This window comes from Artemia sp. Qi Xiang Cuo, chromosome 21 (assembly GCF_049724085.1).
Source record: "Artemia sp. Qi Xiang Cuo chromosome 21, ASM4972408v1, whole genome shotgun sequence".
In the NCBI taxonomy this organism is placed as follows: domain Eukaryota; kingdom Metazoa; phylum Arthropoda; class Branchiopoda; order Anostraca; family Artemiidae; genus Artemia; species Artemia sp. Qi Xiang Cuo.
Genome location: NC_142814.1, coordinates 10315305 through 10330559, shown reverse-complemented (window position 1 = coordinate 10330559; position 15255 = coordinate 10315305). Strand labels below are relative to the sequence as shown.

General features: G+C 35.2%; 1 protein-coding gene across 1 annotated transcript in view; it reads left to right on the top strand.

Moving 5' to 3' along the window:
* The window catches only part of LOC148939225 (uncharacterized), a 329493-nt gene that overhangs the window by 266803 nt on the left and 47435 nt on the right, over positions 1-15255 (top strand). Inside the window, exons 17-18 of the mRNA XM_089106790.1 lie at positions 2275-2421; positions 7120-7383. Coding sequence (XP_088962916.1) covers positions 2275-2421; positions 7120-7383 — 411 coding nt within the window. The remainder of the gene's footprint in view (positions 1-2274; positions 2422-7119; positions 7384-15255) is intronic.

Below are 15255 nucleotides of genomic sequence, written 5' to 3'. Positions count from 1 at the left end.
TTCTTCCAGAAAAAAAATCACGGATGCGTGTTTATTTGTTGGTTTTTTTTTTGTATGTTTTTCCCAGGGGTGATTGTATCGACCCATTGGTCCTGGAGTATCGTGAGAGGGCTCATTCGAACGAAAATTAAAAGTTCTAGTGCCCTTTTTGAGTGGCCGAAATAATTGAAGGACAACTAGGCCCCCTTCCACGTCCCTTTTTTCTCAAAATCGTCCGATTAAAGTTTTGAGAAATCCATTTTGTTGGCCGAATAACTATGCCCTTGGGGATATCATGATCCTCACACAGCCCCTGGGAAAAGGTCTTTAAGTTACAAAATTCGCGTATTGATTACGTATAGCATTTGTTATTGGGAAGTATGCACAAATTTTTCGGGAGGGGGGGGGGAAGATTTCTACCGGTACAACTGAACCCCCGTGCAACCGAACCCCCATACAACTGTACTCACGTGCAGCTAAACCACCTTGCAACTGAACCCCGTGCAACTCAACCCTCGCGCAACTCAGCCCCCGTTCAACTCAACCCCATTTAGCTGAAACCCCATTTAACTTAACCCCCATGTAATTGAATCCTCTTGTAACAAAACCCCGTGTAACTGAACCACCGTGCAACTGAGCCCTCGTTTAACTGAACTCTCGTGCAATTGAAACCTCCTGTATCTGAACCCTCGTGAAACTGAACTACCGTACTCAGTTTTTCAGTTTTCTATAAATATGAGGCAATATCATTGGATAAGACACAAGTTAGAATCTTCACATGTTAAACATTGTTGGTTTTTTAAAGTCATGATGTAAAATCCTGTCAAGATGATCCATAGAAAAAGATAGCATAGACCAAAAATACTCCCAGAAGTCTAGAGAGATTAAATATCAATTTAACATTTTGATATTTTTAAAGTTCTTTTGTCCCCCCCCTACCAAAAAATGAACCCCCAAATATAAGTCCTGGATACGGTCTTGTGGATTTTATATCAATTTCTACCTCCACTCTCCCATCGTCTCTCCTTTCGAACTAATTCTGTATGTATCTGAAGAATCATTGAGAGTTGGGATGTTTTGGTATTAAAATGTACCCTTTGAGGTATCTCATTCCTTTCCTAACTATAAAACAATCAGAGAACTTCAGTGTAGAGGTTTAAAGTCCTTATATGCAAATGTTTGGAACTGTAAAACAGCAGAAAATTTACCTTAGACAGTGAAATTTGTGTAGACCTTAAAAATATTTTGGCTAGTTTGGGAGGGAGGGAGATGCCTCAAAGGGTGGATTTTAATACCGAGACATCCCAACCCGCATGGAGCCATCAGATAAATACAGAATTAGCTCTAAGAAAAAGACAAGAGAAGGATGGAGGTAGAAATTGATGTGCAATCCCAATGGCCGTCTTCAGGACTTTTGTTTGTGGGTTATTTTCTCCGTGGGAGGGGGACAAAAAAACTCTATAAACACATAAGAAATGTGAAATTGATATTTGATCCCTCTTTATTTCTGGGTATGATTCTTGTCTATGTTGTTATTATGAAAGTAAAGAGCAACATTAAATCCCAAAGGAGCAGAATTTATTCCTTATAGGAGGGGTACTGTCCCTTCCTCATCCCCACCTCCGCCTCGTGGTCGTAGAAAATTTGGAGGATGCTCGTTCGATCAAAAATTGAGAGTTTTAGTCATTTTTTAAGCCAAAGTGTTTGGAAACCAACCAGCTGCTGGGGGGGGGGATTTTCCAAGGAGTTATTCTATATGGGAGGGTATTTTCAGTGGGGAGTATTTTCAGCGGGGGTATTTTCAGCGCGGGGGGGGGCATTTTCTGCGTGGGTATTTTTCGTGGGGTAGGGGTAGGTGGGCAAACGCCTACACCCGCGGGTAAGCTTTAAGAGACCCAAAGAAAGCAAAAATTATGATACGATTTCGCTGTTAACCCTGAATTATGCTAGGTTTTTAAATCATGATCGTAGTTGCAAGAGCTTAGCCTACTGTTTTTAACAAGTTATCTCGTTAGTATGCTAAACTTTTGAAATTGCGATTACGATTTCAAAATCTATAAATTTAGCACAAATCAGGGATAATGGCGAAATTTTCCAAAATATAGCACCTATTCTTTTCCCTATATCAGTTATATTTCATCGTCTTTAGCTTAGACCACATATTTCGCTTCAAAACATTCTCACAGTAATTTCTGACTAGGCTATTAGCATTACCACGAAGACACGCCACAAACAGACTTTAATTATCATAGCTTTAATAATAAAGTTTATCTTTATATCTCATTTTATTTTCAGAGAGTGACGGCTGTGAAACTTTTGGACTAAATTCCTGTGTGTATCCTCTGCAGTGCCTTTCAGGAATAAATCCTGGGGCTTATTCTTGCCAGTGTTCTACAGGGTTTCGAGCCGAGCGGGTACTGGAGAATTATGAAATTTGTGAAGGTAATTGCTGCAATCATGCATACAGGGCTGCCACCCCTAGTGATTTGTCAACAGTTCTAGTGATTTATTATATTGCCTATACCCAAAAATCACTAAATTAGCACATAACTCACTAGATTATTGAAGAAAATCAACCAAAAAATCAGTAAAATCTAGTTATTTTTTACCATCGGTTGGCAACGCTGCATACATACAGAGATTGACGATACAGAGGTTTTTTGCTATAAAAAGTAAAACAGGAAGTGAAAACAAACGCCAAAATATGAAACGATTTTGAATTGGTACTACATCTGGACTTGTTTTCTAATTGAGAAAAGTTGACAACTAGAGATTTAATAACTACTTAAATCATAAATAGAAAGCTAGGAACACAAGTCCCACAAAAAATGTCAAAAAAGATCTATAGTTAAAAAAAAAATAAAAAAAAATAGTTATATATGTTTCACTAGATTTTAATGCAGCTACCATACATTACTGTAATAAAATGGTGCTGCTATTATAAGCTTTAAGTGCTGGTGTAAAGAATCTCTTCTCGCTTTTTCTCATGTTTCTTTGCGTTATTTTTTTCTAGCATTGAAAAACATTCCCAGAGGTAATCGCAAAATAACCAGACAAGCATCCAGTTACACAGCTAGTGTAACTAGCTAGTGTAACCCTTAAATTTGTTATTTTACTATATACTAAAAAAATTCACAAGATAAAGGTTGTATTTCTATATTAGCCTATGTTGGAAAAGAAATTACTTCTATTTTTATTTCTTGATAATAATTTTATTTAGGAGAATTGGATGGGAATTTGTTCAATGGCAATTTTGGAATCTTTAGGTGGAATTTTTTTATTGTCTTATTAAATTTTTCGACTGTCTTTTGTTGCCTTCGATTGTCTTGTCTTTAAGCTATGCTTGTTCAACTTTTTTTCTAGTTCTAAAACGTGCTTTATTTTTGTTATGTCCATGATATTCTGTTTAATGTTCTTTTTAAGTAATATTCGTTGGGATTTTTGATGCTCCACACAAGAAATTCAAACACCTGTTATATGAAAACAACCAGCAATACAACCTGAATAAGCCTCTGAATTGCGTAAAATGTCACATTAGGGGAAAACTTTTCAACAGTTGAACTTTTATTAAACAGAAAACTGCACGCCAAAGCAATCAAAATAGTCAAAAACAAATCCACACTGCGTTATAAAATGTTTATGAAGCACAAACGTTGGGTTGGTTCACATTGAGATTCTGCAAAAATATTTAAATCTTTTAAAAGCTATCTTCACCCTTGAACTAGCAGAGGGTAGTACCTATGGTACTCCCCTGAAAGCGGTACGACTTGGAGGGGCTATTAAAACACCTGCTCTCTCCACTCTCAAACTACTAAAGAAGAAAAGAGTAGCATCATAGGGCCCCCAGAAAACCTTACGACTTTGAGGGGCTATTAAAACACCTTCTCTGTAGACCGTTGGACGGTCTGTAAAGAAGAAAAGAGTAGCACCATAGGGAGCGTCCAAAAACTTCTGGACGAATGCCCATGGCTCCCGTGAAAAAGCTTATGGGGTAATGGCATATATTCCCTTAAAAAGGCTTATTGGGCTTTACTACTGTTTCTATTCACATTCATCTCCTCATGTAATGTCTGTCTATCGGCAAACAAATTCTAGGTCTGTAGGTCAACAAACTCACGATAAACTCACTAGATGAACTCACATGAACCTTAGAAGTAAGCAAAGCGACAGACAAGATAAAAAATCCAGGACAAATGAAACTCAGAGAGGAGAGAAACTAACAAAATGAAAAATAAAATCAAAAAGGTTGAAAAAACGAGGATTTTGTCAGCCAGTGGCGAACCATGAAGATGAACAAAATATAAGCAAATATTTCGACAAGGACCTCCACCAAGTCGTCCTCCATGCTAAACAAAAAAGAAGACAAAGAGAGAAAAAAAAACAAAAAAAAACAAAAAAACGAAAGTCTAACCTTTCGAAGTTTACTTTACAAAGACAGAACAGACACTGAATAAAAACCAGGCAGGAATCAATGAAAATGAATTTACCAAGATGATTGGGCAAGGATCTTTTGTCTTGCAATAGTTTTAGCTGGTCTACAATTTCGGTTTTCATTAGATATGCAAATAGGTTCTTTTAAGTTATACCGGGTGAAAATATTGATTGAGTCCTTCAAGATTAAACTGTCGTAAATTGGGCTTAATGAAATATCTCCAGTATCTCTATTTATTGCTAAATTTTGGTTCATATATTTTTTTATCTCAATTATGAACCAAAATTTAGCAATAAATAGAGACTTAGTTTCTCAACCACTTTCCAGTCTGATATGGGAGAAGAAGTCCTTCCCGTCTGATTAGAAGGTGTTATTATTGATCCCAGTATTTTAAAAGAGCGACAACTGTGACAGACGCAACTGCCGAGGGATAGTATTCATGGATATGGTTCCCAAAGTATTCGCAACTATTTTGGTTAAAAGGTTTGAGGGAGTAAGGGATGACCAGACACGCGAAAATTAGTGTAGATTTTGAAGAGGGAGAAGGTGCACTGGCCAGATCTCTGACTGCACATAAGTCATGTTTCAAACAAGGTCTCATCACATATGATTCTCAAGGAGTGCGGCTCAATCCCACTTTCTAAGGCTATAATGAGAGATAGGTTCAGATGGCTAGAGCAAGTTCTGTGGATGAAGGATGACATATTACGAAAAATTGATTTTTTCCGCCAACCGTCTAGAGCCAAACGAAAAGCAGTTCGTCCCCGGTTGTAGTGGAAGGATGTCGTAATGAAAGATTTAAAGAAAATGGAACCTTCCTGGGATTCTGGAAAGAAAAAGACGTTGAATAGATTGGGATGGAGTAGGACCATATGAAGCTGTGTTGGGCACAGTTGGCTTGGTGCTGCAGTGAGTTTTTAGTAGTAGAAGTAGTAGTTGCTTTTATATTGCGCTGTCAATTGCTATGGATCTTGTAGAGCTGATTTTTAGCTAACAAGCTGGAATTTGCCCGTATCTACCAGCATATATGTGGAAAGCTTATAATCAAAATTCGTAGAATTAGGTTTGAAACACATCTGACCATAAACATTATATTTTTCAAGGAAAACAATTCGAAATTGGAAATTGACTGCATACATATTCACGTCTCTGGTAGATATTATTTATATCATTATTGCGGTTGGACTAAAAAACAGAGTAAGTCTAACCCCACAAAGGCCCGTTACCTCCAGACCCAAAAACAATACAGCACCAGTATCTACTAGTCTATTGATATCCCCGTCAGATATGTTGTTTTTTAGAAAAAGCTAACCTATCACTATTTTCTGCTTTGTAGAATTCTTCATGGTAGCCTTCATTGTCTGAGTCAGGGTATCCACCATTGTTTCCTCCATTCCGGAGACCCCACCCACTAGCTTTGGACGGGGTTGAGTAGGTAACGTTCACCACTTAAAAGCAACTAGTGGCAAACAGCATTTGATCTTGAGAACTGGGACTAGCAAAAGAACTTCTCTGTCTCACCGTGGATTGCTCATCAAAGGATGTTTTTTTTGCCTTACCACTGGGACTTCATATATATGTGGGGATTGACCCTCCAAGCATAATTTTGGCAGCCGTTACTGTAAACCACCCAATATGAGCTACGTCTTACAGAAAACATACCGGTTCATGGCCTTCAGACACTGGAAATGACATTCAGTGGCTAAAAAGCGATTGAAATTGGCAGCAGTAAGCCGCCATTTTTATCTAATGCTTTCAGAGGCACCACAAGAAATTTTTTTAATACTACTGTCCTTTAGTAGGTATCCATTTCTATTGATTTTTTTCTAGTAGGATAATTATGATTTGAAAATTTGTATTGTTATGTCATACATTATCACTTAATTTCTAAGCCAAGACCATTATTTCTCAATAATTAAGCAGTGGTATAACTATGAGGAGTCAGTGTAATTGATTTACCATTTTTTAATGACAATCCATTTCTCTTCGGATATTTTTGTTCTCCAGGCGTTTCAAGTGACTTTGTTCAGCAGATTCCCTTATGTCTACTTTGTGCTAGTGGCAATCTTGCTTAACGGCTTAATTTCTAATCCAAGATTTGCATTAATAATCAAGCAGTGTTTTATTTATGGGATTACCACCGCTAGTGATTTGCCATTATTATTTTTTTATATTTATCTTGAATTTTGGTTTCTGTTGCAATTTCTAGAAATTTTTTACGCACTTAGTGCTTGATGTCTACTTGGTGTGTATGGCAGCCTTGGCTGGCCATACAGCCAGTAATTAGTAATTATCAATAATTTAAGTATAGTTTATCTCTGGCATTGCCAACACTTGTCATTTGATACCTTTTTTAGGATCACTTATTTTTATACATTTCTATTGATTTTACTTACAAGAGTTTCCATGATGCCTAAGTATGCCAGTGGTAATCCTGCTTAGCCTAAGATATATCGTTTGGATCTTCCTCATAAATTGCAGAAAGTCACACTGTTGTGAATTGTTATCACAGAAGTTCTAAGCCAAGTTCATAAATTATCAATAATTAAAGCAGTAGTTTATCTTGAATTATATCACATAACTAATAAAAAAAAACATTCCACCTCTGCCAAAATGAGCTACATCCCTCTAAATAGATTCCCAGCTTAGCACCTGTTATCAATAATTTTAACACGTTTGGTAATATTAAAGTATTAATCAATTTTCAGATATTGATGAATGCGATGAGGACCATTATCCTTTTCCGTGTGAAATCACAAACACTACTTGCCAAAACACAGTTGGAAGCTATGATTGTATATGTGAACCACCATATTCTTTCAATGAAAATGGAACGCAATGCATACAATGGTGTGATGTGAACTATTGCGAAAATGGTGGAATTTGTGATCCTGAAAGTCAGAGCTGTGACTGCCAAAGTGGATATTTTGGTCAGTTCTGTGAAGTCATAGACCTAGCAAAAGAACTTGAAGGTTAGTAAAAGTGTAATTTGGCTCATGTTAATCCCTTAATTTTACCTTTATCATAAAGGCAAAAAATTGACCAAAGCACCATTTACATTTTACTTCTTTTTATTTGCAGAATGTGCTGCTAAATTTGTTGTTTTGTACTGCTACTTAACCCGCTACTAACAACTCACTGCATCCCCAAGCCACCTGAACAAAGCCACGCACGCTCCATCTCAATCCAAATCTATTCAAAGCCTCCTTGTATACGCCACCACAACAGCTTTTCTTCTTCCAACTTCCCTTAAAGCCTTGCTCACGACCTGCTCCTATCCTATTTGGAGACGATCTGCTTTTCTTTTGGCCTTAGCTGGTTCGGTGAAAAGGACGATCTTTGGCAATCTGTCATCTTTCATCCGTGGAACATGTCCTAGTCACCTCTAGCTTTCTTACATTATAGCCCTAAAAAGGGGGATAGAACCATATTTTTGTGTAGCTTCCTGCTTGGAATACGGTCTGTCAGACGGGTACCTCAAATAATTCGTAGACAATTGTTCTCGAAAACACCTAATAAATCCTTTTCCATCTTTCAGAACACTCACGTTTCAAAACCTTACTTAACCACTGTCATTGCTGCAGCGTTCCACATTCTAATCTTGGTTCCAGGACTTACCTTCCTATTCTTCCAAACTTTTTCAACTGTGAAAAGAACAACCTTGGCCCTGTGCTATTCTGCTTTTGATATTTTCACTGCATCCATTATCTTTACGAATAATGCTGCCTAGGTAAGTGGAACTATCCACTTGATCGATCTCCTTGTTATCCAACATCACCTCTTCACTTTCACTTATTCCCCTAAGCCAAATTGACTTGGTATTCTTACTATTAATTTTCAAGCCTATTCTTGCGCCTTGAACTCTCAAAACATTCAAAAAATTTTCATTTTGCTATCATTTTCGTATACGACACTTAAATCAACAGTATAATCATAGGCAGCGCAACAGCGCAATAGGTCAAGGAGAGTTTTACTCTCCAATTTGATTTCGAGCTCTACTTAAGCCCTTGACGTGTTCCTTGGGACAAAGTCAATCGAAATGATTCACATCAACAGGGATAGAACCCAACCCTGCTTGACTCCTGGTTAAATACGAAACAAGCCACTAACGTCACACATACCTTAAAGGTAGCAATGTTATTCTCTTACATAGCACTAATTACTTTAATGTATTTATCTGGTATCAAACAGTTTGTAGTAACGAACTGTAAATAAGGAGCGAAGCAGCTTAATAGTAAGCGAAATTCTAAAAAAAAAATTGATACCAAAAGATGTATCAAAAGAATTGACTTATTATGATGATACCAGTGTTACCCATCAAAGGCTACGAGCCTGAGAAAATTTGCCTGATTTTTGAAAAGTGGGGAAACACCTACTGAAAGTCAAAAATTTTACTGAAAATCACTGCATCAGATTCAGCGTATCAGAGAGCCCTAGGGTAGACTAGAGGTTCCAAGCTCCAATCTGCAAAAATCTTTAATTTTGTATTTTTAGCTAGAAGAAATATCACGGATACATGTTTATCTGTTGGTTTTTTTTTGTTTTGTTTTCAAGGGTGGTCGTACTGAACCAATGATCCTAGAACATCCAGATAGGGCTCATTTGAACGGAAATTAAAAATTTTAGTACCATTTTAAGTGACCAAAAGATTGAAGGGCAGCTAGCCCCCTCCCACAGCCCCTTTTTACCCCAAAATCGTCCGATTAAAATTTTGAGAAAGCCATTTGGTTCAACATAGTTAAAAAGTTCAATAACTATGCCTTTGGAGATAACAGAACCCCCCACTGCCCTTGGGGAAAGGTCTTTAAGTTATAAAATTTACCCATTTCGTACGTATAGTTTTTGTTATTGGGAATTGTGCATACATTTTCTGGTGGGGGGGGTGAATTTTCTGTTGGGGAGATTTCCCAATGCGGAGAACTTTCCTTTGTAATGTAAGTTTCGGGGGGTGGATTTTTCTGGGAAAATTTTAACTTGGGGAACTTGCCAGAATTCCTATACGAGATTCTCTTTAATTGTCGTATTTTCTCTTTTCTGACTTAATTTTACGTGTAGATCCGGGGCAGATTTTTCCCGGGACTGAATTTTCTACAGGATCTTTCTGTGGACAGCGGGGAGTTCCATGGTGGTGGAGCTGGATTTCTCGGCATTGTTTGAATAAACAACGATCACAAATTAAATAAAAAAAACGGGTTTTTTCTTTTAACTGAAAGTAAGAAGCACCACTAAAACTTAAGAGAACAGAAATTATTACGTATACGAGGGGAATTGCCCCCTCCTCAACACTTCGCTCTATACGCTAAAGTTTGAATATTGTCCTAATTTTTAAAAACGGCTCCTGAGTCAAAACGCAAGGGTCATTTAGTTAGAACAATAAGAAGCTTTTTTTATAAGTACTAAAAAACTGTAGTGTGATGAGAGAGGTGTTGAGGACGGGGTAAACCCTCTCATATACGTTATAATTTCTTTTCGTTTTAAGCTATAGCATTGCTCCTTACTTTTAGTTGAAAAAACTTCTTTTTTTATTCAATACCATACAAGGGTACTTATTCAATACATACATTTGCTAAAGTTTTTCCGCGGCTGAATCAAACGCTTGCTTATAATCTATAAAGCTTATGACTAAAGGGGTCTGATCAATCAGGCACTTCTCAAATTATTTATCTATGAGTAAAAATTTGGTTGACGAAGAGAACCAAAAATATGGTTCTCGTCCCTTCCTCAAACCACTGTTCATATCTTAAAACTTCATCGACAGCCTCCCTAAGTCCAAAAAGTATCATCATACTTTGTAATTTGCTTCCTAGAGAAATTTTAATGCTTTCGTATATCTCATCACTACTGCTGTATATGTGGTCGAAATTTCCAGACTTTTGTATCTGTTATCACTGTCTAATAAATGGATTTATCCCCAATTTGAACGTTTATTTGTTCTTCACAGAAAGGCAGTGTGGTCTTGGAAAAAAAAATAGTTAATTTAAGGTATTATGTCAAAAATTCCTAGAGAAACCAGGCTAACGCCTTTATAATTACCACATTCATATTTATCACCTGTCTTACAGAAGGGTTTAATTAAAGTTTTCCCACCGTAACTAGGTACTTCCATTTTTTGAAAAATAATAATCATAATCTTCAGTTATTTATCTCTAACTTTACAACTACCATATCTAAAAAACTAATTTACCACTCATCAGTGCCTGGGGCCTTCTTATTTTTTAATTCTTTTAGTAGTGTCTCTAGTTTTTCCTCGCAAAATCAATCTTCCTTCTCTTCCAAAGTGTAACAAACTTTTTGTTCTTTTCTATATCATTTCATGTTACTTTAGCATGGTTTAGTACATTCTCAAAATTTTCTGCTTATCTCTCTTTAACTCTTTCCTTATTGCTGTTCGTGGTCCTGGTCCTGTTTTTAACTGAGCAAAGTTCAGAGTAACTATTTCCTCTCAGTTTTCAAACATACAAATGCAATATTTTACTATTATGCCGTCTAGCCACTTCTTTTGGATCTTCAGTAATTTTATCCATGACCTCCACTCCACAGTTCCTTAATTCATTTTATTATTGGTTTCTCTACTTTCCTTGCATTCTTCGTATTTCGATATGATTATTGCTCAAATACTTGTTTTAAAAACCCCTCCTCTTCTCTACTGCTCAAATACTTCCTCAATTACCTCCTTCCAAATACCTTCTCTTCTCAAATACTAGTATTTTCAAAGTATTTTCACTAACATTCCATGCTGCGTTTCTAACTCTCCTCTCCAGGATACGATCTGCTACTTCACAAACTATTTCCCTTGCATTATTCCATCCATCTTCTACAGTGCCCAACATTAAACTTCTTAGTTTAACATTCAACTCTTCCTGGAAAAGTTCTCTCAAGTTCTCATCCTGGAATCTATGAACGTCTTAACTTCCCGAAGGGTATTTACTGTGAATTTCGGCTTTAGATTAACCCTAGGCACTATCTAGATGATGATCTTTACTTTTAATATCAGTAAAAGTACTCCTATGCACTCTGGTATTTTATATCGATCCTGACAGTCTTGTATTTACAAGAGCATAATTAATAGGGTTCGCCATGTTAACTTATGGGCTATTTTATGACCAAATACTGTATCAGTTATAACTAGATTGTTAAACCTACAAAATTCAAGCAGTCTATAACCATTTTCCCCACCGCAAATTTACCTAGGCAAAGATAATACGATATTTTTTTTAATCTGTGACATTCCAAGTTATAATTTTCATATTATTTGAATTATTTAAATAATATGACCTCAGGAAAAGCAATGGGTCCCAAACCAGTGCAGAATGGGGACCAACACATCCTATTAAGTCTGCATGAGGCACTTCAGCTGGGTTAGAACTGGACAACAAGAAGTCCCTGGGATCTCCAGTATCTACAAAGGCTTTGTGCAATCCTGGGCTCATCTTGGTTAAAACATGGTTTTCCAAACTTGGCGATGCTCTTTATCGACAAGAGTGAAAATCCAAAACCAAATCAATCCACCAAAACAATCAAAATCCAGATGTATTATTCATAAATCCGAATCCAGTGCAAACACTGTGTCCACTGCTAGGCTATAGTTTCCTCAAGGGGCCCCATTCCTCAAAGTCTAGTTAGAATATTAATTTACATATATATATATATATATATATATATATATATATATATATATATATATATATATATATATATATATATATATATATATATATATATATATATATATATATATATATATATATATATATATATATATATATATATATATATATATATATATATATATATATATATATATATATATATATATATATATATATATATATATATATATATATATATATATATATATATATATAGTTAGAGGTTAGTTAGAGGTTACGTGCGTGCACGTAACCTCGTCTAAATTAACCTTTAAAAAAATGAAATAAAGCTATGTCATTTATGCATGTCTCTCTCACTATGCATGCACCCTCGTGGTGTGTAACCAATCAACAATCAAGCTATTGTATATTGAGCAAACTCCGCTGTTTCTGATTGGTCCCTAAAAATGAGTGTTGTCTAAAAAACCAGTCTGGCTGAAAACGTGGAGTTTTCGTACTGCTCACTTTTTACAATGTGTAGGAACCAGTGGGGAATCCCCGTTTGTTTGGAAAGGTGCCAAGGAAAGGCATGCAAAAAGCATGTAGTTTCAAAACGTGTTTAATCACGTTTCTTGAATGAAGTATCTGTACTGTATATTAAAGAGGTGAAATCAATAAAGAGCTTGTTACTTACTTACAAATATTTTCATAATTTCTTGAATGAAATTTCCGTATTGTGTATCCAAGAGTTGACTTCAAGAAAGAAATTGTTACTTACTGAGAATTTTTCATAATTTCTTGAATTAAATTTCTACATCGTGTAGCTAAGTGAAAATTGTTTGTGATAAAGAGAAAAAAAAGTTACTTACTAGCGATTTTTTCATAATTTCTTGAATGAAGTATCTGTACTGTATATCCAAGAGGTGAAATCAATAAAGAGTTCGTTACTTACTTACAAATATTTACATAATTTCTTGAATGAAATTTCCATATTGTGTATCCAAGAGTTGACTTCAAAAAAGAAACCGTTACTTACTGAGAATTTTTTCATAATCTCTTGAATTTAATTTCTACATCGTATTTCTAACTCATAAAAACAATAAAGAGTTTGCTACTTACTTAGAATTTTGTCATAATTTCATGAACGAAACGTCTTTTTGTCTATTCAACAGGTGAATTCAAGAAAGAATTTGCTACTTAGACTGAGAATTTTTTCATAATTTCTTGAATTTATTTTCTACATCGTATATCTAACTCGTGAAAACAATAAAGAGTTTGTTACTTACTTATAATTTTGTCATAATTTCTTGAAAGTAATGTCTTTTTGTTTATACAACAGTTGAATTCAAGTAAGAATTTGCTACTTATTTACAATTTTTTCATAATTTCTTGAATGAAATTTCCGTATTGTTTATCCAAGAGTTGACTTCAAGAAAGAAATTGTTACTTACTGAGAATTTTTTCATAATTTCTTGAATTAAATTTCTACATCGTGTAGCTACGTGAAAATTGTTTGTGATAAAGAGAAAAAAAGTTACTTACTTGCGATTTTTTCATAATTTCTTGAATGTAGTATCTGTACTGTATATCCAAGAGGTGAAATCAATAAAGAGTTTGTTACTTACTTACAAATATTTTCATAATTTCTTGAATGAAATTTCCGTATTGCGTATCCAAGAGTTGACTTCAAGAAAGAAATTGTTACTTACTGAGAATTTTTTTCATAATTTCTTGAATTTAATTTCTACATCGTATATCTAACTCGTGAAAACAATACAGAGTTTGTTACTTACTTAGAATTTTGTCATAATTTCTTGAACGAAATGTCTTTTTGTTTATCCAACAGGTGAATTCAAGAAAGAATTTGCTACTTAGTTTCAATTTTTTCATCATTTCTTGAATGAAATTTCCGTATTGTGTATCCAAGAGTTGACTTCAAGAAAGAAATTGTTACTTACTGAGAATTTTTTAATAATTTCTTGAATTCAATTTCTACATCATGTAGCTAAGTGAAAATTGTTTGTGATAAAGAGAAAAAAAAAGTTAATAACTTGCGATTTTTTCATAATTTCTTGAATGAAGTATCTGTACTGTATATCCAAGAGGTGAAATCAATAAAGAGTTTGTTACTTACTTACAAATATTTTCATAATTTCTTGAGTTAACAACTCCTTCGGGCCTCCAAAATTGACCCCTCCCCTCCCGTCCCTCAGAAATGGGGGGGGGGGGGACGAAGGGAACGTTAGATCCTATTTTAAATTGACAATACTTATCAAACATCACTTGTGTATTATACTGATCATATATCTCATTACCCCTTTTTAAATGTTAATCAAATAATTCTGATTATAATGTCTGATTGTTTGTCTGCTTTTCAAAATGTTCGTATTTGGAAATCTGTGAGTTAACACTAAGCTGTAAATTGGGTAACCCTCTCGCAATAACAATCCAATTTTTTGTCTGCTTTTCAAAATGATCGTATTTGGAAATCTGTCATTTAACACTAAGAAGTAAATTGGGTAACCCTTTCGCAATAATAATAGGCTTAGCAGTGATTAAATCTCATTGTCGGCGACAATTCAATCAGATCAGAGTTATGGAAATGGAAATACCTTTTCGCAAATTGAGTTAGCTTCTATTTCATAGACAAAATATTTGAATTCCTTTTATTCAAATCACCTATCAAGTTATCAAAAAATATATGATTTAGAAATCTGGTCTGTAAATTGTGTCAGAAAAACTTGTCCGTTAAAACTTTATTTTCAACTAATTCATCCGGGTTTTTCACAAGCTATTCGTACCACAGTACAGCACTATAACTAGTCTAAGACATCCACTCTGTCATCGCCCTCATCCCCCCAAAAAAATAATTTTCAGACATTTCTTGTTAAAACTTTATTTTCAACTAATTCATCCGGGTTTTCGAAAGCAATTCATGCCAGAGTACAGCACTATAACTAGTCTAACACATCTACTCTGTCATCGCTCGCACCCCCCCAAAAAAAATACTTTTCAGACATGTCTTGTTAAAAATTTATTTTCAACTAATTCATCCGGGTTTTCGAAAGCAATTCATGCCATAGTACAGCACTCCCTCTGTCATCGCCCCCACTCCCCCAAAAAAATTACTTTTCAGACCTTTCTTGTTAAAACTTTATTTCAACTAATTCATCCGGCTTTTCGAAAGCATTTCTTGTTAAAACTTTATTTCAACTAATTCATCCGGGTTTTCGAAAGCAATTCATGCCAGAGTAC